Genomic DNA, 25,645 nt, shown 5'->3' with positions numbered 1-25,645 from the left:
AACGGCTAGCTACACAGATGCCGTTGCACTGGCAGGTCTTTTAAGTGACAGGTTTCCACCACTGCCTGCTGTCTTTCCAGGAGCCCCAACCACCAGCTCCCCATCCCTTTCAATCGTCTCCATTACCTGCCTCCCTCTAGAGGCATTTGGGCTTGGAGTCTCCAGTCTAACCATGTCACGTCCAGAATCCTATGTATTATATTTCAGAAAAACCCCGGCACCTCCTGGTCAGCCTTGATCACATGACAGCTAGACTTTTGCGTTCCAGTCTTAGTGCAGCCTTTCAAAAGTCATATCGAGCATTTGATTAGTGTGACAAGAAATAAAAGGACATGAGGAAGCAGGAAGCCAGCTAGTCAGGAGGAAAACCAAAGTGTGCTAACCTCTACCCCAGAGCTCTTTCTTTTATAATGTGTGGCCCGCCTTGAGCTGCTTCAAGAGCTTGAAGAGATGTTCTTGGTCACTTCAGAGAGTGGCACAAGAACCCAGTGTGAACACCAGCTTTTAGCTCAGTATCAGGACAGTCTAGCAATGAGAGGCCCCACACCAGTGGGAGAGTCCATCCCTGGGCGCCTTCACCCCAAACCTGGATCATCAACTCTCAGGGACTCCAGGCCCCGAGGAGGTCAAGCCAGGCACCCCCAGAGAGATCTTCTGAGCCCGGGTTCTGTAACTGCTCCTTAACCATCACCTCTTATCCTCCCTGAAAAGTAGGGGAGGGAGGGGAGGACCGGCTGAGGGACGCTGTTCTGACCTGCCCTCATCTCCCTCGATGCAGAGAAAAGTGCTTTGCATGGCCTCTTACCTCTCACGAGCCCCACTCTTTCTCTTCCCTTCCACTGTCGGCTGCAGCCCTGAATCTCCTGAGAAGTGTCTCCTCTGTGCCCCGCCTACCTTGACGTGTGTGAGTGTGCATGTGTGTGTGCGTGTGTGTGTGTGTGTGCACGTGAGCGCTCCAGAGTGGAGCCTTCACAGGACGGTGAATTCCCTTCAACTGGTGGGTTCCCATTCAAGTCACCAAATGTGGGGGGACTGCCCAGGGCCAGCATTTTTCCGGCACTAAAGGGGCCAGGTGAGTAGACATGACCCATTTGTCTGTAAGCTTTACCAGCAGCCCCACCCCAGTGACCGTGTTGATTGGCCCTGGGGAGCGGGGAGGCATCTTCCTCACCCTGCAGCCTTCACACTTTCCACAAAATAAGCACAAAGTCAGCTATTACACAAATCACAGAATTTAGCCCCTATATAAGGGGAGCACTTTACAGCTGCATGGTGATTTTTCATTCATATATTTCAAGCTATTTCCTTCAAAGGCACACTTAGTTCTCTGTTCCACAAAGAGAAACCAATAGGACACAATTTTTAAGTTATATTTAATTGCTCTCATGGAGTGTTCTACTGGGTAAAAAAGAAAGAAAGAAAGAAGAAAAAAAGGCCAGGATCCTTTCAATGGCTGACCCAGGAAAAAGCCAAGTTACCCAGGTTTTGCTTTCTGTTATCTGCAGTCTGAAGCTCAAATTGTTCTAAATTCCTTTTATTTTCAACGTCTAATTTTTCCCAGCTTTCCTTCTCTTGCCATCTCTTTCCTCTGTTGCCATGTACAATGCATAACAACACTTCCTAAACTCTGAAAATATAGAAAGCTCAGAAGAATATTGCCTGGGGAAAATTAACCCCTGTACCTCTAGTCGCAAAGATTCATTGGCACATGAAACCCTGGATTCCCCCTGGTGAGAGATTTCCATCTTTAATTAAACTTATGCAGTAGCAACTGGTGTACTACGTCATTATGTCAGAGCCAGTGAGTAAGCTTTCCCCAAACTGAACCTGTGTTCCCATCATTTTGTGTTTTGGTTGAAAAAAGTCATGACCTCACGTTGTCTTGTATTTGTATCAGTTATCTGTTCAGACAAAGCTGTCCCCTCCCCCCAGATTTAGTGGCTTAAAACAGCAACCCCTTTTCAGCCTGCACTTCTGTTGGCAGTTCTTCGGGCCTTGGCTGGACTCACCTGTACCCCTGTGACCAGCTGCTGGGCGAACCCATCTCCACTCCATGCAGTCTCCCAGACTCCAGCAGGTCGGGCAGATTCTCGTGGTGGTAGGTTCCTAAGAGAGTGTTACCGAATGCAAGTCCGTGTGCCTGATGCACAGTGAGGCCAAACAATACCGAAACGTCGGCGTTTGGAGCAGAGAAAGGTTTATTGCAGGGCCGAGCAAGAAGAACAGGCGGCTCGTGCCCCAAAATACCCCTGAACTCCCTGAAGGGTTTCAGCGAAGCATCTTTAAAGGCCAGGTGAGGGAGGGGCGTGGTTACTTGTTGCAAACTTCTTTGTGTAGCATCCTTTGCTCTTGCAGCTGTCCGTGTAGGTCGGGTCACAATGTTCCTGTAAACCTTGAACAAGACAAATGTTATTCTCTGTTCTGCAACTTTGTTATCTCTATATGAATGTAAACGTGCCATACCCTTAAAGGTCAGAGCCTTGAGAATGGGCTATTCTGTATATTTCAGGCTAGAGGCAACATTCCTAACTGGAAGCAAAAGTAGTACAATACAAAGGTTAAAGTAAAAGAAGCAGATCCAGTATGGAGTCAAGCTTGTTCTTCTCCGTTAAAAGAGTAGAAGCGGAACCTTCAAGGTCTGCTGAGGCCTCGGCTCAAGTGCTCACAGAGTGACAGCCACTGCATCCTGAGGGTCACAGCAAATCATGGAGACGGCCTAACGTGAAGTGGGGACTCCACTGTCCCAACCCACACCCGCCACTTTAGCTTACTCACTCTTATTATGTGCAGTTGGTTCTGCGGACACGGTGTCGATGGATGATCACTTTGTGTTTCTCCCCATGGTTTCCTTCACTTCCAGAGCCTCAGAAGGAAAGGCAGGGAGACAATGTTGTTAGCACCTAATATACGACAGGAGTTGACTAGGCATTTTCTTTTTTTATTTTATTTTATTTTAATTTTTTAACATCTTTATTGCAGTATAATTGCTTTACAATGGTGTGTTAGTTTCTGCTGTATAACAAAGTGAATCAGCTATACATGTACATATATCCCCATATCTCCTCCCTCTAGCGTCTCCCTCCCACCCTCCCTATCCCACCCCTCTAGGTGGTCACAAAGCACTGATCTCCCTGTGCTATGCGGCTGCTTCCCACTAGCTAGCTATTTTACATTTGGTAGTGTATATATGTCCATGCCACTCTCTCACTTCGTCCCAGCTTACCCTTCCCTTCCCCGTGTCCTCAAGTCCATTCTCTAGTAAGTCTGCATCTTTATTCCTGTCCTGCCCCTAGGTTCTTCATAAACTTTTTTTTTTTTTTAGATTCCATATATATGTGTGTTAAAATACAGTATTTGTTTTTCTCTTTCTAACTTACTTCACTCTGTGTGACAGACACTAGGTCCATCCACCTCACTACAAATAACTCAATTTTGTTTCTTTTTATGGCTAAGTAATATTCCATTGTATATATGTGCCACATCTTCTTTATCCATTCATCTGTCGATGGACATTTAGGTTGCTTCCATGTCCTGGCTATTGTAAATAGAGCTGCAGTGAACATTGTGGTACATGACTCTTTTTGAATTATGCTTTTCTCAGGGTATATGCCCACTAGTGGGATTGCTGGGTCATATGGTAGTTCTATTATTAGTTTTTTAAGGAACCACCATACTGTTCTCCATAGTGGCTGTATCAACTTACATTCCCACCAACAGTGCAAGAGGGTTCCCTTTTCTCCACACCCTCTCCAGCATTTATTGTTTGTAGATTTTCTGATGATGGCCATTCTGACTGGTGTGAGGTGATACCGCATTGTAGTTTTGACTTGGCATTTCTCTAATGATTAGTGATGTTGAGCATCCTTTCATGTGTTTGTTGGCAATCTGTATATCTTTTTTGGAGAAATGTCTGTTTAGGTCTTCTGCCCATTTTTGGATTGGGTTCTTTGTTTTTTTGATATTGAGCTGCAGGACCTGCTTGTATAATTTGGAGATTAATTCTTTGTCAGTTGCTTTGTTTGCAAATATTTTCTCCCATTCTGAGAGTTGTCTTTTCACCTTGCTTATGGTTTCCTTTGCTGTGCAAAAGCTTTTAAGTTTCATTAGGTCCCATTTATTTATTTTTGTTTTTATTTCCATTTCTCTAAGAGATGGGTCAAAAAGGATCTTGCTGTGATTTATGTCATAGAGTGTTCTGCCTAAGTTTTCCTCTAAGACTTTGATAGTGTCTGGCCTTACATTTAGGTCTTTAATCCATTTTGAGTTTATTTTTGTATATGGTGTTAGGGAGTGTTCTAATTTCATTCTTTTACATGTAGCTGTCCAGTTTTCCCAGCACCACTTATTGAAGAGGCTGTCTTTTCTCCATTGTATATTCTTGCCTCTTTTATCAAAAATAAAGTGACCATATGTGCGTGGGTTTACCTCTGAGCTTTCTATCCTGTTCCATTGATCTATATTTCTGTTTTTGTGCCACTATCATACTGTCTTATACTGTAGCTTTGTAGTATAGTCTGAAGTCCAGGAGCCTGATTGCTCCAGATATGTTTTTCTTTCTCAAGATTGCTTTGGCTATTCAGGGTCTTTTGTGTTTCCATACAAATTGTGAAATTTTTTGTTCTAGTCCTGTGAAATATAGCATTGGTAGTTTGATAGGAATTGCGTTGAATCTGTAGATTGCTTTGGATTGTATAGTCATTTTCACAATGTTGATTCTTCCAATCCAAGAACATGGTTTACCTCTCCATCTGTTTGTATCATCTTTGCTTTCTTTCATCAGTGTCTTCTAGTTTTCTGAGTACAGGTCTTTTGTCTCCTTAGGTAGGTTTATTCCTAGGTATTTTATTCTTTTTGTTGCAGTGGTAAATGGGAGTGTTTCCTTAATTTCTCTTTCAGATTTTTCATCATTAGTGTACAGGAATGCAAGAGATTTCTGCACATTAATTTTGTATCCTGCTACTTTACCAAATTCATTGATTAGCTCTAGTAGTTTTATGGTACCATCTTTAGGATTCTCTGTGTATAGTATCATGTCATCTGCAAACAGTGACAGCTTTACTTCTTCTTTTCCGATTTGTATTCCTTTTATTTCTTTTTCTTCTCTGATTGCTGTGGCTAAGACTTCCAAAACTATGTTGAATAATAGTGGTGAGAGTGGACAACCTTGTCTTGTTCCTGATCTTAGAGGAAATGGTTTCAGTGTTTCACCATTGAGAACGATGTTGGCTGTGGGTTTGTCATATATGGCCTTTATTATGTTGAGGTAAGTTCCCTCTCTGCCTACTTTCTGGAGGGTTTTTATCATAAATGGGTGCTGAATTTTGTCAAAAGCTTTTTCTGCATCTATTGAGATGATCATACAGGTTTTCTCCTTCAATTTGTTAATATGGTTTATCACATTGATTGACTTGTGTATATTGAAGAATCCTTGTATTCCTGGGAGAAACCCCACTTGATCATGGTGTATGATCCTTTTAATGTGCTCTTGGATTCTGTTCGCTAGTATTTTGTTGAGGATTTTTGCATCTATGTTCATCAGTGATATTGGCCCATAGTTCTCTTTCTTTGTGACATCTTCATCTGGTTTTGGTATCAGGGTGATGGTGACCTCGTAGGATGAGTATGGGAGTGTTCCTCCCTCTGCTATATCTTGGAAGAGTTTGAGAAGGATAGGTGTTAGCTCTTCTCTAAATGTTTGATAGAATTTGCCTGTGAAGCCATCTGGTCCTTGGCTTTTGTTTGTTGGAAGATTTTTAATCACAGTTTCAATATCAGTGCTTGTGATTGGTCTGTTTATATTTTGTGTTTCTTTCTGGTTCAGTCTCGGAAGGTTGTGCTTTTCTAAGAATTTGTCCGTTTCTTCCAGGTTGTCCATTGTATTGGCATATAGTTGCTTGTAGTAATCCCTCATGATCCTTTGTATTTCTGCAGTGTCAGTTGTTACTTCTCCGTTTTCATTTCTAATTCTGTTGATTTGAGTCTTCTCCTTTTTTTTCTTGATGAGTCTGGCTAATAGTTTATCAATTTTGTTTATCTTCTCGAAGAACCAGCTTTTACTTTTATTGATCTTTGCTATCGTTTCCTTCATTTCTTTTTCATTTATTTCTGATCTGATCTTTATGATTTTTTTCCTTCTGCTAATTTTGGGGGTTTTTTGTTCTTCTTTCTCTAATTGCTTTATGTGTAAGGTTAGGTAGTTTATTTGAGATGTTTCTTGTTTCTTGAGGTAGAATTGTATTGCTATAAACTTCCCTCTTAGAACTGCTTTCGCTGTATCCCATAGGTTTGGGGTCTCCCTGTTTTCATTGTCAATTGTTTCTAGGTATTTTTTTATTTCCTCTTTGATTTCTTCAGTGATCTCTTGATTATTAAGTAGTGTATTGTTTAGCCTCCATGTGTTTGTATTTTTTACAAATTTTTTCCTGTAATTGATATCTAATCTCATAGTGCTGTGGTCAGAAAATATACTCGATACGATTTCAATTTTCTTAAATTTACCAAGGCTTGATTTGTGACCCAAGATATGATCTATCCTGGAGAATGTTCCATGAGCACTTGAGAAGAAAGTGTATTCTATTGCTTTTGGATAGAATGTCCTATAAATATCAATAAAGTCCATCTTGTTTAATGTATCATTTAAGCTTGTGTTTCCTTATTTATTTTCATTTTGGATGATCTGTCTGAAAGTGGGGTGTTAAAGTCCCCTGCTATGATTGTGTTACTGTCGATTTCCCCTTTTATGGCTGTTAGCATTTGCCTTATGTATTGAGGTGCTCCTATGTTGGGTGCATAAATATTTACAATTGTTATATCTTCTTCTTGGATTGATCCCTCAACCATTATGTAGTGTCCTTGTTTGTCTCTTGTAATAGTCTTTATTTTAAAGTCTATTTTGTCTGATATGAGAATTGCTACTCCAGCTTTCTTTTGATTTTCATTTGCATGGAATATCTTTTTCCATCCCCTCACTTTCAATCTGTATGTGTCCCTAGGTCTGAAGTGGGTCTCTTGTAGACAGCATATATATATGGGTCTTGTTTTTGTATCCATCAACCAGTCTGTGCCTTTTGATGGGAGCATTTAATCCATTTACATTTAAGGTAGTTATCGATATGTGTGTTCCTATTACCATTTTCTTAGTTGTTTTGGGTTTGTTATTGTAGGTCTTTTCCTTCTCTTGTGTTTCCTGCCTAGAGAAGTTCCTTTAGCATTTGTTGTAAAGCTGATTTGATGGTACTGTATTCTCTTAGCTTTTGCTTGTCTGTAAAGGTTTTAATTTCTCCATCAAATCCGAATGAGATCCTTGCTGGGTAATCTTGGTTGTAGGTTTTTCCCTTTCATCACTTTAAATATGTCCTGCCACACCCTTCTGCCTTGCAGAGTTTCTGCTGAAAGATCAGCTGTTAACCTTACGGGGATTCCCTTTTATGTTATTTGTTTCTTTTCCCTTGCTGCTTTTAATATTTTTTCTTTGTATTTAATTTTTGATAGTTCTATTAATATGTGTCTTGGCGTGTTTCTCATTGGATTTATCCTATATGGGACTCTCTGCGCTTCTTGGACTTAACTATTTCCTTTCCCATTTTAGGGAAGTTTTCAACTATAACCTCTTCAAATATTTTCTCAGTCCCTTTCTTTTTCTCTTCTTCTTCTGGGACCCTTATAATTTGAATGTTGGTGCATTTAATGTTATCCCAGAGGTCTCTGACACTGTTCTCAATTCTTTTCATTCTTTTTTCTTTTTTCTGCTCTGCAGTAGTTATTTCCACTATTTTATCTTCCAGGTCACTTATCCATTCTTCTGCCTCAGTTATTCTGTTATTGATTCCTTCTAGAGAATTTTTTATTTCATTTACTGTGTTGTTCATCATTGTTTGTTTGCTCTTTAGTTCTTCTAGGTCCTTGTTAAACGTTTCTTGAAGTTTCTCCATTCTATTTCCAAGATTTTGGATCATCTTTACTATCATTACTCTGAATTATTTTTCAGGTCGACTGCCTATTTCCTCTTCATTTGTTTGGTCTGTTGGGTTTTTACCTTGCTTCTTCATCTGCTGTGTGTTTCTCTGTCTTCTTATTTTGCTTAACTTACTGTGTTTGGGGTCTCCTTTTCACAGGCTGCAAGTTCGTAGCTCCCGTTGTTTTTGGTGTCTGCCCCCAGTGGCTAAGGTTGGTTCAGTGGGTTGTGTAGGCTTCCTGGTGCAGGGGACCAGTGCCTGTGTTCTGGTGGATGAGGCTGCATCTTGTCTTTCTGGTGGGCAGGACCGCGTCCGGTGGTGTGTTTTGGGGCGTCTGTGATCTTATTATGATTTTAGGCAGCCTCTCTGCTAATGGGTGGGGTTGTGTTCCTGTCTTGCTAGTTGTTTGGCATAGGGTGTCCAGCACTGTAGCTTTCTGGTTGTTGAGTGGAGCTAGGTCTTAGCGTTGAGATGGAGATCTCTGGGAGAGCTTTTGCTGTTTGATATTATGTGGAGCCAGGAGGTCTCTGGTGGACCAATGTCCTGAACTTGGCTCTCCCACCTCAGAGGCACAAGCCTGACACCCAGCCAGAGCACCAAGACCCTATCAGCCACACGGCTCTTTTCCACCAACTGCCATGACTAAAATCACTGCAGAAGACGCAGGGGGAGGCATGCAACCTACTGTCTGCAACCCTTTTAAAAACCATTCATTATTGGGTGTGACTGACAAAAGCTGAAGAAGAAGCCATATTGCTCCTGGGAAGAAAGCAAGTGTAAAGATCTGAATAAAAAGATGTAGTTTTATATGCACCAAAGCACTTGTCAGCTCCTCTGTATGTAATGATAGCCCCCTGTTAAAGAATACTGTTGCAACAGCAATGTAGGAGACTGTTATTTCTGGCGTCAGTGGTCCCCCATTCACCCCTATGGACGGCTCCAGCTTTGTTCCAGCGATCGGCAATACTATTCCAATCATCTAGGCATTTTCCATCTGTTAGCTCCTTCAACACCCACACAGCTGTTTTGCAGATAAGAAAATTGAGACCCAGAAAATGTAAATAACTTGCCCACGTAGCTCAATCTAAATACAGAGCTGGGGTTTGGAATTGCGCTTAGGCATGATTCCAAAGCTCTTCTTGTCCTACCATGCTGCTTAGCAGATTTCTTTCACATACATCACATCACGAATGAGTGAATGCATGAAATGTGGAATAAATCAGCTATAAGTGTAGTGTTAGTCAAACGATTTGTTATCTTCTTTTCCAATTAATATGGCCAATCTGCTCAAGCCATGCCCCGTTAGTCATTACATAAACTATAAGTATTGTTTCCCACCCCTTCAAGCGTCAATGTAACGCATCAGTAATTCCCATTATTTTTTGAAAGGCCACTCTTAAACGTTGCCATCTCTGGCCAAGCTCACCCAAATGGTACAAATGTCGACACGTTGTCATTTCCTGGCGGTATCGCTGCTAGCCTAATAAGAATTGAAAGTTGGGGAATAGTTTACCAGATCTATTTTGAATTCCCCAACAGAATTGTTTAATGAATAGTGCAGATTTGTAATTCTGCAGTTTGTTGGGCCACTGCAAATCATGACTGTTTGATTGTGATCAGATGTCTCTGAATATGTTCAAAGGAGACAGAGCTCATCTTTTGGAGATAAGATTAAGTAAGTTCTCTTACGTTACTTTGCCATGTTTCAGAATGTTTCTCCCTAAGGTGACATACTGTCTGTCTTAGTCTAGAATAGCAGGAGCTATCCATCAGCCTCTTCCAATTTGACCTGGTCCAGTTATTTTACTGTACGAGGAGGCCGGCTGAGGTGGTGCCGGCAGGCTGGACCCTCGATTGTCTCAGTTACCTGCGTGTGGTTGGCCTTTGCTTTCTTATAATCACTTGGCTGTGCTAGGATTACCAGAACGTTCATTCTAATAAAGGCAGTCCTGCTGGACTATGGATTTGCCTTGCTTTTATTGCACACACTGAGATCCCTTACCGGCAGAACTACGAAAGTCTACAAAAGTCGATCTATGTGTCTATGAGTAAAAAAACTATTTTCACAAAGCTGTGACTATTTATGTATTTGTTTTCAATTGAGTATGGTGAGTTCTCAAGAAATTTTTTATGAAAATTAAATTAATCCAACACAGTGGTTAAAAACACAGACTGGGAATAAAAGGGAGCTTGTTTCAAATCCCACTTCCCCCACGAGGTAGTTTGGGAGGAGGCAAGTGACTTAACCTCATTGTGCTTGAGTTCCTTCTCTCTTTCTAAAGTAGCAGAAGGGAATTCCCTGGCAGTCCAGTGCTTAGGCCTCGACTCCGCGTTTTCACTGCTGAGGGCCCGGGTTCGACCCCTGGTTAGGGGACTAAGATCCCACAAGCCATGCCATGCGGCCAAAGAAATAAAATAAAATAAAGTAGCAGGAATAAAACCTCCCTAATAGGATTGTTTGTGCACTAATGAGATAAAATGTGTGTAATATTCTTGCCTGACACAGAATAGGTACTCAATACATTGAATATATTGTTATTATTTGTTAATTCATTAATGCTAATATCTGCATTAATTTTAATGAGTTAAAGTCCTGGACTTGATTAATTTGCATGTTTTCATCTTCCTTTCTTCCAGCACTTGATGGCAATTTCTGTCAATAGTAAATGGAAGTTTAAAAGATATATGTTCACACAAACTTTCTTTCTTTATTCCTTAGAGTGAGTTTTAGGAGTCTTCCTGGTGAATAATTTATATAATCACAGAAAGAATGAAGTTATCCTTATTATATCTCAGACTGTTTTTTATCATGGATCATTGCCTTTATTAAAGATGACAGAAATAATGCATTTGTTCTGGAAGAGAGGCATTGATTTACTATATGACAGCACAGTACATGGCACATAATAGTTGCTTAGAAAATACTTATTGTGAATGGATAATTAACAGATAATGAACAAATAAATGATTTAATATGTATTTATTCAGGAGTCAATTCATTGCACCTCTTTATAGAAATTGCTTTGGGATTGTAAAAAGCCCCCCACACAAATGAGATGCATCGCTGAAGCCCAGAGTGTGATATTATTAAAAGTGTTTATTGCTGAATCACTGAATGTTGAGGTAGTCAATAAACTGGATATTTGAGTGATTTTTAAGAAGATAATGAAACTCCTGTATTGCCTTATCATTGCAATAATTTTAAATACTCCAATGTTCCCTTTTGAATAAAGATGGTGAATATATCAGTAGTAACCTGTGCAATTCAAAATAATTTTTTAAGTATTTTACTAGGCAGTTACTAGGCACTGTTATGGTGTGATCAGCAATTTTAGCATAGAGACCACGTCAGTTGTTTTTGAACACTCTCCAATGCTTCATATCATCGCTCAAAACAGAAAGACTCCTTTTAATTAAGTGTCAGGAACTGTCCATGAATTTTTGCCAGCGTTTCTGTTAGCCAGTAAGTAGGGTTAATTGACAATCCCTAATAGAGACACTTTGAGAAATTCACATCATAATTAACATAATTTAAGATGCTGATAATGCATGAATTATCTACTCAATCAGCGTGTCTACTCAATCAGCGTGAGTGGGGTCTTTGGTCTTACAGAGAAAGTGCTCAAGTGCAGTAGTGTCTTGCATAATAGATCCCTCATTAGTGTGAATTAGTATTTCTGAATGTTGCTAATTAGCAAGCCTGAGAACAAACACAATAAAAATCTGGTTTTCCACATTGCAAGAGTGCTGGTTAGCGTGTTTGGTAAACACGGTTAGATTACCATTTTGACTGAATTCCAGCAACCAAGTTTCCCGTGGTCGGCAGGCACTGTGCGTGGTATATTTTACCTGCCTGGGAGTAATCAGCCGTGGGCTACGTTTGCACTGCAAGTTGAGATAAATCATATTTTAGGAAGTTATCAAGGATGTAGTTTGGTGAAGAATAGGGACGCAGTGTTCTATTTCTGAGGTGACTTAGAAACTTCAAAGAGAAAGCCATGAGAGTAACCCTCGTTTTCCCAGGCCGTAACTTATCTCAGCTGGTGTGGAGCCCACCCACTGCCCGCCCTTATGAGACGTGGGCTGCAGACTGCATGCATTTCTGTGTGCCACCTGGTGGGGAAGGGCGTGAAAGGGACAAAAAAAGAGTTTTTATCTTTCGTGCCAAAGAGCAGCGGGTGATTTTTTTAAACATCTGAGATAGAACTGATGATGGAGAAGTTAGAAAAGAAGAAGTCATGAAGAGAAGTAAAAATGGGGGTTGCACCAGGCAGAAGAGACTGTCTATAGTCCTTTTCAATCTACGGTAGAGTGTCGTGAAATCAAATTCACAAAGTGGGAGGTGTGGGGTAGATGGGATGAGGCAGGACAGAATAGGAAACAGACTGCATCACAAGTAGTAGGAGCCAGGATTATTTCATGAGCCTTTTAGATTTTTTTCAGAGAATTCGTATTTTACCAAAGTAATACATTTGCCTAGTTTTAAAAGTCATATAATAAAGATGAACACAAAATGAATCATAGATGTAGAAACATACAGCTATAAAACTTTTAGAAAAAATGTAAGAGACAATCTTCGGGATCTGGAGCTAAGCAAAAAGTTCTCAAACTCAGCACCAAGAGCACAATCCATGAAAGGAAAATTGACAAAGTGGACTTCATGAAAATTTAAAACCTTTGCTCTGCAAAGTACTATGTTAAGAGGATGAAAAGACAAGTTGCAGGCTGAGGGAAAAGATTTGCAAACCACATGTCCAACATAGATAAGACTCAAGACTCAAGAGTTAAAAAAAAAAAAAATTGAATTAGAAAATGGTCAAAAGATAAAAACAGACATTTCACTGAAGAGGGTACACATATGTCAAATAAGCACATGAAAAAATGTTTAAATTCATTTGCTATTAGGAAAATGCCAATTACTACTACAGGAGGTGTCACTACACACCTATCAGAATAACCAAAATAAAAAGTAATGACAACACAAAATGCTGGGGAGAATGCAGAGAAACGATTTCTTATCCTTTGCTGGTGGGAATGTAGAATAATAGTCAGGAAAACAGTTTGGTAGTTTCTTATAAAACTAAGCATGACTAAGAAATCGTATTCTTGGGCATTTATCCCAGAGAAATGAAACTTTCGTTCATAGAAAACCTGTACGCAAGTGTTCATAGCATCTTTTCTTCATAATAACTAGAAACTGGAAACAACCCAGATGTCATTCAGTTGGTGAATTGGTTAGACAGACGCTGGTACACATGTACCAGGGATACTATTCAGCAACAAAGTTGAACAAGCTATTGATGTGCACAACTTGGCTGAATCTTGAGGGAATCATGCTGAGTGGAAAAAAAGTCAATTTGAAAAGGTTGCATACTCTATGATTCCATTTATATAACATTCTCCAAATGACAAAATTATAGAAATGGAAATGAGATTAGTGGTTGCCAGGAGTCATGGCGGAGGGGGGATGGGAGGGAGGAGTGTGGCTGTAAAAGGACAACATGGGAACTCCTGGTGGCGGTGGAAACATTCCGTATCTGGACTGTATCAGCGTTAACACCCTGGCCGTGACATTGTGCTGTAGCTTTGCAGGGTATTATGCCTGGGGGAAACTGAATAAAGGGTACACAGGACCTCGGTATTATTTCTTTCAACTGCATATGATTCCACAATTACAAATTTGAATTTGTAGTTACAACTAACAAAACTGAAAGTTTAATTTAAAATAATAAATAAAAAGTCAAATAATATGAACTCTTTATATCAGAATATGATGTTTCCCTGCCTCAGCTCTCCCACTCTACCCCCCAGGATTTCTTTCCAGAAGCAGCCATTTCTATTTTTCTGTTGTTTCTTCTGATACTTAACAAATGTCCATATTTTTTCAATAGTATGTGCATACAGCTAACTTCTGTTTAATCAATTTTGAACATCTTCTATTAACTTAAAATTCTAGTAAATGAAGATTTAGCTCTTTTTTCACTGTTTCCCTTCTGCAGACCCTCCCATCCTTCCAATCTAAGTTTTGTAATTTTTTGATAAGTCAGAATTCAGGGTCTACATTATACCTGTATGTATTATATTGTACTACTACTGTTTGTTTTTCCAGTAGTAAATAAATGCCTATTTCTTGCTGTTGTTGCTTTCATAATTCTTCCCACGTCTTCCAATAATCCGTCAGTAAAACTGTTCACAAGGTCAGTTGTGTCAGTTAAATGATCCAGTTCCATGGTGGTGTTTCTTGGAGATGCCACCCTCCTTTCAGCCGGGCCTGCTGCACAGATGTTAGCTTCTGGCTTCCTTTTGATGTTCTTCTAGATTGCCTTCCCAGCCTACAGGGGCTCATGATTTTGTCTGTCTTGATTTAGTCCCTATGATGGAAGGCATGTTGCTGACCCCCAACCACGTGCCTGCACACGGGTCACGCCAGTCCTGCATGGACGGAAGCGTCTCCACCTGGCCCACGGCGACCACCCGGGGTTTCCTTCACCCTCATCCTGAGCCGTGTCTCCTGCGCCGGGCCGTCCTCTCTCTTGATTTATGTCCCCATTTTGATGGGGTGCGTCCTCCAGAACACTCCTGAGGAAGAGTACAAGGAAAGCAAATTTTTTTGGAGATCTTACACGTCAGAAAATGGCTTTTTGCCATCTTCATGCTGCTTGATAGGTTGGCTTGGTATACAATTTTAGGCCAGAAATCATGTCACTTTGGAATTTTGAAAGCATTGTACCCTGGTGTGCTTGTTTTCAGGATTGTTAAGTCCAAAGCCATTCTGATGTTTGTACGTAACCAATGGTGTGATTTTGTCTGTCTTATGTTTGGAACTTTGTAGGATCCGCTTTTGTCCCCAGTGTTCTGAATTTTCATAATGATTTTCCTGGGCACACATGTATTTTTATCTACTATAGTGGAGACTCACGGGGTCATTTCAAACTGGTAATTTGTGACCTTCTGTTTTAAAATGTTGTGTTTTTTTTTAAATGATCTCCTCCCTTCATTTTCTCTGTTGTCTCATGGAAATTCATTATTTAGAGGCAGGGCTTGGGGACCGGCCATCTGACTTTCTTCTTTTTTCTCCCATTTTCTACCTCTTTGTCTTTTTGTTCTGTTTTGGGGGAGTTCTGGCCGACTTTATCATCCAAACCTATCGTTTCTAAGGTTCTTTATTGTTGCTGTGATTGTTTACTGTGTCCCTCTATTTTAGCTTCCTGTTTTTGCTTCACAGATGTAGTACCTTGCTTTATCTCTGTGAAGATGTTAATAACGGTGTTTTCTTTTGCTTCGTTTTGGGTTGATCTTGATCTCTTTGTACCGGACGATTTCCTCAGGCATTTAGTAAGCTTTGGGTGTCTCCTCGCAGAGAAGTCTGGGATCCAACAAGGGTGACAAACTTCCGAGCATGTGGCGGGGGGCGGTCAGCTTGACCTTCCCCATGGGTGGATCTGGGTCAGCCGTTTCCTGGGAAACCTCTGGGGTCAGGACCTTCAGCTGTTTCGTCTTGGGCCGGTCAGACTCCCAGAGAGGTCTTCTCCAGACTCCTACCTGGAGGTGCAGGTCCTGCTGCCATTGTTGAGACGGTGACCGGGCGCTAGTGGGCTGTCAGCATTCAAGCTGTGTATGGTCGCATGGAACCCATGCCTGAGGACCCCTCGTGCAAAGCCCCCCAGCCAGAACCCTGCTGGAAGAGGAGCGGAGCCCTGCCCAAGGCTGCAGGCAGGGTGCACACAACCTCCCTCCGGTCAGTCACCCCGCAGGTACCGAGTGCTGCCCGACTTGTCTGAAGTGTGACTTTTGCTGTTTCTCGGCTTTTCCCAGCCTTGGCTTGGGGTTTTCTCTCTGGTGCCAGCTAGTCGGCTACCTCACTTGCCCAGCTGCTTTCCTACTTTCAAGGTTATGTTGTTGCTGCCTCCCCTGCTGTTCTATCCTTTTATGTGTTTAAGTCTTTTTAAAAAGTATCATCACTATAGGTTTTTCTTGTTTTTTAATTTTTGGCTGTGTTGGGTCTTCGTTTCTGTGCGAGGGCTTTCTCTAGTTGCGGCAAGCGGGGGCCACTCTTCGTCGCGGTGCGCGGGCCTCTCACTATCGCCACCTCTCTTGTTGCGGAGCACAGGCTCCAGACGCGCAGGCTCAGTAGTTGTGGCACACGGGCCTAGTTGCTCTGCGGCATGTAGGATCCTCCCAGACCAGGGCTCGAACCCGTGTCCCCTGCATTGGCAGGCAGATTCTCAACCACTGCGCCACCAGGGAAGCCCATCACTATAGTTTTAGTGAGCTTTTCAGAGGGATCAAGATTACATGTGTATGTTCATTCTACCGTCTTAACCTAGAAGGGAGCTTCTATCGTGTGTGTGTGTGTGTGTGTGTGTGTGTGTGTGCGTGCGCACGCTAGATTGCAATAGCAAGTGTGTTTCTTATTGTGTCTAAAAGTCAAGCAGATTTGGAAACTGATGCTAGACCATGCCAACAGCAAAGTTGTCAAGTCCAGTCAAAGGCCAGTTATATTTTCTCTTCACTGTGAAAGTCTTCTAAGGAGCTGAGGGAGTTTTCATGGTACATAGAGCCATTTTTTCAGAATGTGGTAGTCACAGGATAATCTAGATCTAAGTCTTTTTTGGAAAAAAAGGTCAGCTGCACTTCCCCTGATAGTGTATTTGAATGTACCTCTTCATTTCTGTTATGGGTACCACGACTGTATTTTGGGTCCCAAATTTTCCGCTCCACATAGAGAATGTCACAACACCAAAAACTAAAATAAACAGCAAGCACAGCTGAGTTATGCAGTCTCTATCAATCTATAATCTTCAATTGTGCTAACAACATTTGCATCTGCTTTGGTAAAAATACACAGGAAAACGCAATTACCTGTTCAAAATATTAAAAGTAGCTCTTTAACTAGAATATTGCTTTAAAAACTCAAAAGGATGTTTTATTTTGAAACCAGTAGAGGCCACAGATATGAATACTGGGACTTTTTTTCAATAAAAACAAATACTTATTTTTCAGAATTCTTTCCCTAGTACTATAGCATTTTAATTCTACAGCCTAGAAAAAAAATTCATGAGAAAATGTTCACAGATGGATCAAAAATTTCCTTATAGCATTATATTTTATTTTTATCATAATTCAGTGAGGTGATTTCCAAATTCTTAATGAGAACTCACTTTTAAGCTATTTCCTCCAAACCTTCTAAGATTCAGAACTGAGTGAACAATGGTCACATGACTGAAATCTCACACTTTGTCCCTGCTGTACTAACACTGTAAAGCACTGGGTTAAAGGTCACATTTGGAAATGCACAGGGGAGTGAGTATCCAAAAGTGATTTATGAAGTTACACTGTATCTCACTGTAATATATTTACATTTCCATTAGTATACATTGTTCCTGAAGAGGAAAGTAAGTCAGGATGGGCTTCTTTATTATATTTATATGGAGGATGTGGGTAGAGAGCCCTCCTGCTGGTTGTACTAATGTTAAAATTCTTCTATTATTTACTAATTGTAAACTTATAGACTCAAGAATTTAAAGTGGACCTACAGGTTGCGTGTCAACCTAAAAGTAAAAGTGCAGTGTACCATATTTATTCAACAAATATTTCCTGAGTTCTGCTATAGAAGTTATTCATGCTTTTACTTTAAACTTATTTTGCCTCTTAAATATTTTCATGGACCACTGGGGGAAAATCCTATTTTTAAATCCTATAAAAATTAAACACTTTGAGGAAAAATTGGATCTTTTTTCCACAGTAGGATCTCAAAGTATATCTAGTCATGAAAGATCACCAAAACATACAAACAACAACAACAACAACAAAAAAAAAAAGTAAAAGAGAAAACGATAAGGCCAAATCCAGTGGTTAGCTAGTGCGTTAAACTTTGTGATCGATCAGAGAGATGGAGTGGACGAGTGTCACTCACCCTGACTGGTTCCCTGAGTAAATACTAGTTTGCTTACCCTGTTCCAGGCACTCTGTTCCAGGCACTTGAGATACATCAGAGAACAAGATGACACTCTTGGCCTTGGGTAAGGGAGTCCTGGTGGTTCTCTTGGAGAACTGACACTGAGCGGAGGCCTCAGCAGCTACGGAGCCCCCAGGCCATCTGGAAGGGAGCATCCCCAGAGGGAGCCCTAGGGAGAGAGGTGCACGGTGCCCGGAGCAGCCAGGGGGCCTGGAGGGAACAGAGAGAGGGGAGCCCTGACGGGAAGGTGGGAGAAGGGGCGGCACACGGGGCCCTGCAGGCCTTCTGAAGACTCGAGCTTTTGCTTTGCAAAACACGGGGAGATTTGTGCGCAGGGAGGCGCGATCTCAGTGTTAAAAGGACTGCTGTACCCTAATAACCCTGTATCTTGGGCAGGTCATCCAAGCTCACTGATATCAACCTAAAAAAAACAGGAAACCAATTCAAGAGGCAAGAGCATTTATTTGGGATCAAAGAATTGCAATTTGGGGTACATGTATTGGGGTAGAAACACAAATAGTGTCCCTATTACAGGAGAGGGAATCAGGGTTTTTAATGAAACAAGTAAGAGGAAGATGAGACAGGTTGCCCTTAAGAAGAGTCCATTGGTGCTGATAAGTAAAGCTATTAGATTTGCACTTCACTGATTAGTCCAGCAAAGTGGTCACCAGGTAAAGGTTCATTTTCATCAGTCCCTTCAACACGGTTTTCTCATTCTTGCTGACTTCTTGGGATGCTGGCAGTTTGGCCCAGTTCACAGGGTCAGAAAACAGGATGCAAGGCAGTTCCTCTGGGATGGCGGCTCTGGCCCCATTTTAAAAGCCCCACTTACGTCATTTTTCACTCTGAGCTGCAGCTCCTTCATTTGTGTAGAATGAGCACGATATTTCCAGTCTGCAGTGTAATATTTTAAATTACAGCTCACCTTTGTAAACCATCTCACACACAAGGACTGAATGAACGAAGGTCCTAAATCCAGTCCTAAAATCCTACATCCAGACTTTATTGGAGTCAAGGGGAAATGCTTCACTCACGAAGCAAACGTGCACCGTCAGGGCTCTGGGGGTGGTAGGTACATAGATGAGGAGATACCGGGAAGAAGGATGTGTGGATGAAGGATGTGGTCCCTACCCTCGCAGCTCACTGTCTGCCGAGGAAGGGGGTTGTAAACAACAGATATAAGAGATATGTACGCAGAACAGGAGGACAGGGCTGAGTCAGTCTTGGGGTTCAGGCTGCATTTCCCGGAGGCCACAGACTCAAAAGCCTTGTGTCTGGAAAGCTGGATCTGAGGCTCTGAACTCTGTCCTACTGCCCTCATGCTCTTGGCTTTGGATAACTCAAAATCAACAGGAATTGCTAAACCGCAAAATAAAATTCTGGTTTTCAACACGGCGCAAGAGTTATACGCATGCTGAAATGCAAGAGATTTGTTGTAAATATTCCGATGTTCTTCTCATTTTGGGGTGGTCTATGCATATACTCATCTGTCCACTGCAAATTCAGCACCCGCAGATTGCCAGCCAAAAAAAATGGAAAGGGGGTGTGTAGAGGGTAGCCCTTGGGAGAGTAGCCAAAGGTAATAATGCTTAGACAGCACCTTGAGGAACTGTTCGTCGTCCGGAGTAGCTGGAGCATGAGATGAAACAGCTATATAATAAGATGAGGCTGAATAAGGGCTTTTGAGCTATCAAAGCAAAGTCCCCCCCCCCCCATGGCAACCAGAGATGTACAACTTCTAATCGGTGTTGAGAAATAGACTTTGACGTTAAACATCAGTTGATGCAAAGAAAGGTACTGGAAGGGAAGAGGCCAAAATTTAATAGGATTTGCCCAGGTGTTAGAACTACAAAAACCTTTACTCATTCTCCTTGATTTAATTTAAAATTCAAACTTTCAAAGTTTCTAGGAGAAGCGTGCATTACTGTCATAATGAGAGAAAAACAAAGTTAAAATAAAAACTATTTGAAAAGGCAAAAGTCTAGGACAAAAAATATATTATCGGGAGTATTTTTCTGGGTTTCTTATTAGTGTCTTGAGGACACAGCAGCACCCAGCACAGAACAGAAGGAAAGTCCCCAAACAAGGACGTAGCAAAATAATATCGTGCTGCTGCATCAGGACCCAGGCAGTTATTCTAAACTCAGCTGGATTAAAGCAGATGCCTTTGAACTAGCACGTGGCTGAAGTGGAGACTGTAAATTTAAGATGATATTTAAGGTATCGGAAATGATAGCGGGGAAAAGGTAATTGAAAGACAAGCAGCAGCAGAATTGGAAAATCAATTATACTTCATAACAGGTTGTAAGAAATTAGTTATCACCACCATTGATAGTGGCCTTTTTAACGTGTGTTCTTTATAGCACAGTGAAATAGAATCATTACGTGGTCCATTTAAATGCCTAAAATGTATTGCGAACTTGTAGCTTTCACATTTTTACTATAAGAAACATATTACAGTAGTTGTTTCTTTTAAGTTCTGCAACTTGGGAAGATTTTATTTTCTTCGTTCTAATTGTTTTCCTATTTTTCAAATACTCTATTTCAAACAACATATATTTTTTTGTGATGGAAAAAAATCTTTAAATTCCTTAAGTAACATCTTACGGAAAAACCTGAATGAACTTTTTGGCCAACCCAGTAAAAGTAATGTAAATCATCTGTAGTCTTATGCCCTGATACACCTAATTTCATTTTTATATATTCACTTCTAGCTGGTTTTCTACTTCTAGCTGCTTTTCTTTTTATATATCATGGTACATAGTTCTAATCAACGTAGTATTTGGTTTCATATTTTAATTTTAATGAACACTTAAAAATACTTTCATACTACCATTTACTCTTCATAATTATCATTTTCGTAGCTGTGTAGTACATCAGCATGGTCAAATACTATAATTTACAGTTTCCTACTTTGGGACATTGAAATTTATGTAACTGTCTCTCTAAAATAGTCACTGATGCAATAAAAATTATTACGTTAAGCTATCTTTATTTTCTTTTTGAAATTATTTTCCAAAGATAACTTTTCTGGTATAAAACTATAAGATTGTTGATTTTAAATTTTTTTAAACTTTTTCGTGCCATAAAACTTTGTTCTGATTTACATTGTCACTAGCAATGTCAAAATGTACCAGAGTCACCTCAGTTTTGTTAGTATTAGTTATTATTCTTTTGCTACTAAGTAAGTATAAGTCCATACTTGCAAATAATTTTAATTTTTTTTTTTTTTATTTCTAGTTAGGTTGAAAAGTTTTCTATCATTTTTTGCGGCTGGTGGTCTTTCCTGACTGACTTATTTGTATAATACATTAATATTTTGGATTGTGATACATTCAAATAAGCTTCTTATATATTATAAATATTAAGCTTTTTTATACCTTTCAGTTTTTTCCTAATCAGGACTTTCCTTTGCATTATAATTTGGTCATTTCAGGTGGCAACATTTTCTGTCTTCATGACCAAGGCGGTCAGCTGTCTCCTTTATAATTCCTCTTAGTGACCAAACATCAGGCCATTACCATTTCCTCCACAGACAAACACATGTTTTCTGCTAGGTTTTGACAGTTTGATTTTATTTTTGTCTCTGAACATGTGAGTCTCTTGTGTGTAAGAACAGTAGTGACTCCGTTGAAAGAGAACAGGGTCACGGCCTGCAGAGCGGGTCTCAGGTGACTGAGGGGTGGAAAACAGTGGCTGGAATTCACAAAGCCGAGGCCTCCAGGCTGAACAATAAGATGATGAAACCTGTTCCCAAGTCACCATCCCGTAAGGGATTTCTTTTTCTGTTTTTTATGATGTGATTATTTCCTGTTGTCTTGGGAAGCACCTATATTGTCTCAAACTGCAAAATACACTGGTGATGCGAGGGGAAACATGGAGATGAGCCCAAGTCCAATGGCAGACTAGTCACACACACACGTGCCCCGGCTCCGGCTGGGGGAAACCAGGGGCACCGTTTTCCACTTGCAGTCAGTGGTCCTTCTTGGCTGCACATGGACACCTCCAGGGAGCTTTTGTAAACACTCTGAGGCCTGGGTTCCAGCCCATCCTGAGTACTGAGATGTGCTTCTAACATGCAGCCAAGGTTGAAAACCACTGTAATCATTTTGTCAAGAAATGTAAAAAGAAATCTAATCTGTAAGAGCAGGTGACAAAGAGAAAGAACCAGAAGCTACCTGCCCTTTTTCTCATAAACACCTGCATGTTGATGGCAAAATTTATAGTGGGAACAGGAAGACGGTCTTTGGACGTAGCAAGTTTCCAGAATCTTCTCTTTACCTCCTCTCTATCATGTAAGGTCCAAGTGGCTCTTTCCAAAAACTATGGAATAGAGTTTCCAAAACCTGGGGGAACAAAGTATTTGAAAGCAAATCTTGAGCACAGCTAATTACTAGGAGCCAGAGCGGCTTGGGGGAGACAGAGGGCTGTATTTTCAGCTTCCTTTCTTCCCCGAACAGACGGGGCGTGCGCGGGGCAGACACAGAGGCTCGCCCACGCGGAGCATGGCTTGGGGAGAACCCCACGCCTCTGGCACACAGCCCTTCAGGACTGGGGTTTTGCAGATTGGTGCTCACGTGAGCTCCTGTTCCCATGACCCACATTCTCCAAATGCCAGGGCAGAGGGCCAGCGGTGTGTTCGGAGAGCGGAGAGCACAGAGCCAGCCGTGGCTGGAAGCTCAGCCCCGCCCAGGTGCCTCAGAGGTCACGCAGGGTTTTAAGCCTCTAGGAATCCTGAGAAGAACATTTAATTGTCATTAACCTCACTGGAAAGAATATGGACGTCTCAAGATACTTACGAAACAGAAAGATGGCATTTACCCCATTTTTGTGGCTTTGGAATAAGGGGGAAAATTCTCTAACTCAGCCCTTGCTTCAACACATGGCAGCAAAGATGTATTTCCTATTAGTTTGCCCTGACCAAACTTACAAAAAGAAAAAACTGTTTTTAAAGACTGAGAGCTTGATTTATGCCTTGAATAATCAAGTTTTAAGTGGTATAATGAAATTCCCTAATAAAATGGCTTTGGATACAATGTCTCCCATCCTCTGCCCAGCCTAATCCTAACCACCAGAGAGACAGAAGGTCTTACTGGGGTGCAGGACGGGGGCAGGGAGAAAACTGTCTTGTCGCCGTTTGGGACGTTCCCCGTTCCACTTTACAGTCAGTGCAAACATTATAGTTTCACTCTCTTTACTTTTGTGCTTATTGTGACAGCACCTACCTGTGGAAAAAGTTTTCCACTAACCTCACAACAACAAAAGGACCCTGACTTTTATGCTGTTTATTTATCATGCTTACCTTCTCGGAGCCTCAACATCAGCGTCTAAAAACCAGGCACAGCATCACCAACCTGTACAGTTGCTGTAAATAAGAAACCTAATATGTGCAGAAGCTTTGTCTAAGCGCCTGGCATACATTTCAGTGAGTGGTTGCTATTATGATTGTTATTGTGAAGTGGTGGTTCTGGAGAACCCACCTAGGAGGCTTGGGGGCCAGAAGGCCAGAGGGTCCGTGACAGAGAGCTGTGAAGACCCATCTGTATCTCTTCCCCTCACCACCCCTGCTCCCAGCACACCATAAACCGAGTAAACACACAGTGAATCGTTGAATCGAGCGATGCACCAGCTGCATCCCGGATGTGAGCACTGCTCCAGTGAATGGGCCTCCTACAGCGTTTCGGGACCTGTAACCCAACCAGGACAGCCCATGGCAAGGTCTCCTTCTTTTATGACGTAGTAGATGATCACTCATCAGGGCAGGAGACAAAAAGCAGTTTTAGTCCCTTCGTCACGTCAACATTTAAAGAGGCTCAAATAGGGGAGTTCCCAGGTGGCCTAGTGGTTAGGATTCCGGCAGGGAACTGAGATCCCGCAAGCTGTGCGGCCAAAATAAAAAATAAAAATAATAAGTAAAGAGGTTCAAGTAGTGTTTGGAGGCTACATAAGTCTTTTCTCCTGAGTACACTTTTGTTACTTTATTACCAGGATCATACATGTTCATTGCAGAGATTTTAGAAAATATAGCCAAGCAGAAAAAAAATAAAACCATTCTTAATCCCAGATATAGGTTGTTTCTTTAATAATATATTGTGACAGTTTTCCAGTCATTAGTCATCATTTTTAACAGATTCTCAATATTCCATTAAATAAACCTACCAATACTTATTTAACCTATTCCTCGTTACGGGAATTTCAACCTGCTTTCAGTATTCTGTTACTGAAAACCAAGCTGCAGTGATGTGCTTATTCCTTATTACTTTTATAAATTCTTAGTAATTTGGGGTTTATTGTAACCCTGCCTTTTTGTCAAACTTTGCAGTTAAGCCGAAAGTTATTTTGCTCGGTTTACGGGAAACTGATTTTCTTATCCAGTCTGAGAATCTGCCCTCGGCCTGGGCAGTGCTGTCGTCAGCAAGCTCTGTCCTGGGCTGCCCACGTCCAGTAACCGACGGGGAGTCCGTGTGCTTGGATCCGAATGCTTAGCACACTCGTTCAGGGCGTGAGACGACCGGGGTCAGTGCCATGGGCTTCAAGCTCTGTATATGCAGGCCAGTTCACTAAATGTCCAAAAACTGCTTTCCTAACTCCAGACAGCTGTTATTTAAACTCTGGCTGTTCGTTTCAAAAGAACTGGGCGAAAGAGCATGAGTGGATCGACACAAATCCATCACCTCTACCGGGAAGAAAGTGTGTCAGCAGCCCCATTTCCCCGTGGAAAACAGCTCAGAAAGGCAGTCATGTCAAACCACATGAGATCGGTTAGGTCGTAGGAAAAGGAGAAAGAATAATGCTGGGAAAAACAATTGGCCGACCTTATACGTGTCGATTTATAAGCCGAGTCTGTGAGTTCCCCACCATCCCTATGTGAGACCAATTCGGTAACAAGTTTTAAATTGCCGCTGTGCTGCTACCTCACTGGCCCTTTTCTCTTGCAGCTGACACGGCGCTTGGCACCGACGACGTGTATGATGACAAAGGATGCCAGTGTGACGTGTCCGTGGAGGACCTCACCCCACCACTGAAAACTGTCATTCGGGCGATCAGGTTGGTGAAAACCTCTGACAAAATGATTCTGAAACCTCCCCCTGATTATCTGAATCACTATGTTGCTAAATGCTCTTTCCTGCAGGTTAATCTCCCGCAATAATTCCTTTCTCTTTTCCTATTCATCGCCATGCCTATTAAATTTTGAAATATTTTTTTAATACAAAACTTGACTGTGTTCAACATGAGATGGGTTATAAAAGGTGGGTGGGATTTGAAAAGCCAGGCCGTACCGGACAGATTACGTGAGAATTGGCTTGTTGTGTGAATTTGTTGCTTTAAGGACATCTGCGTATAGATACAACTGGATTTTTTAAATTATTTGTACGCCTTGGTGCTTCAATCCATGTTCTGTATTTCGTGTCGAAGAAGAGTCCGTCTTTGCTATTTCAAAGCAGGTTGACTTCTGAACGTGGGAAGCCTGGGGGTTGCTCCTGTCCTGCTGAAATAGAATTGTAAAGTCTGACTGTAACACACTTCCTCTGCTGATGGCAGAAAACTGAGAGGGTCCCAGGCAACCTGTATTTGTATTTCCAGGATCCACTCCCCCAAACAATCCAGGATCTGGACTAAATGAACTGCTGCTGCTCAGCCTGCCCCGTGTCATCCCTTTGGGAGAACGTGTATCTGTCAGGGAATGCAGAGTGACTGTTTGCAGAGAAATGCCTCTGCTCTTTTTGGCTTT

At 41.4% G+C, this 25,645-nt stretch overlaps 1 protein-coding gene across 4 annotated transcripts in view; it reads left to right on the top strand.

Annotated features, from left to right (window-relative positions):
* KCNQ5 (potassium voltage-gated channel subfamily Q member 5) overlaps positions 1 to 25,645 on the top strand; it is a 567,853-nt gene that overhangs the window by 518,075 nt on the left and 24,133 nt on the right. For all 4 annotated transcript variants that reach the window (XM_082474194.1, XM_082474192.1, XM_082474193.1 and 1 more), the window contains one exon: positions 24,852 to 24,960. In XM_082474194.1, coding sequence (XP_082330320.1) covers positions 24,852 to 24,960 — 109 coding nt within the window. The remainder of the gene's footprint in view (positions 1 to 24,851; positions 24,961 to 25,645) is intronic.

The sequence above is a fragment of the Balaenoptera physalus genome, assembly GCF_965194825.1.
Source record: "Balaenoptera physalus genome assembly, chromosome: 9".
Taxonomy (NCBI): Eukaryota; Metazoa; Chordata; class Mammalia; order Artiodactyla; family Balaenopteridae; genus Balaenoptera; species Balaenoptera physalus.
This window is presented reverse-complemented; position numbering and strand designations above follow the sequence as displayed.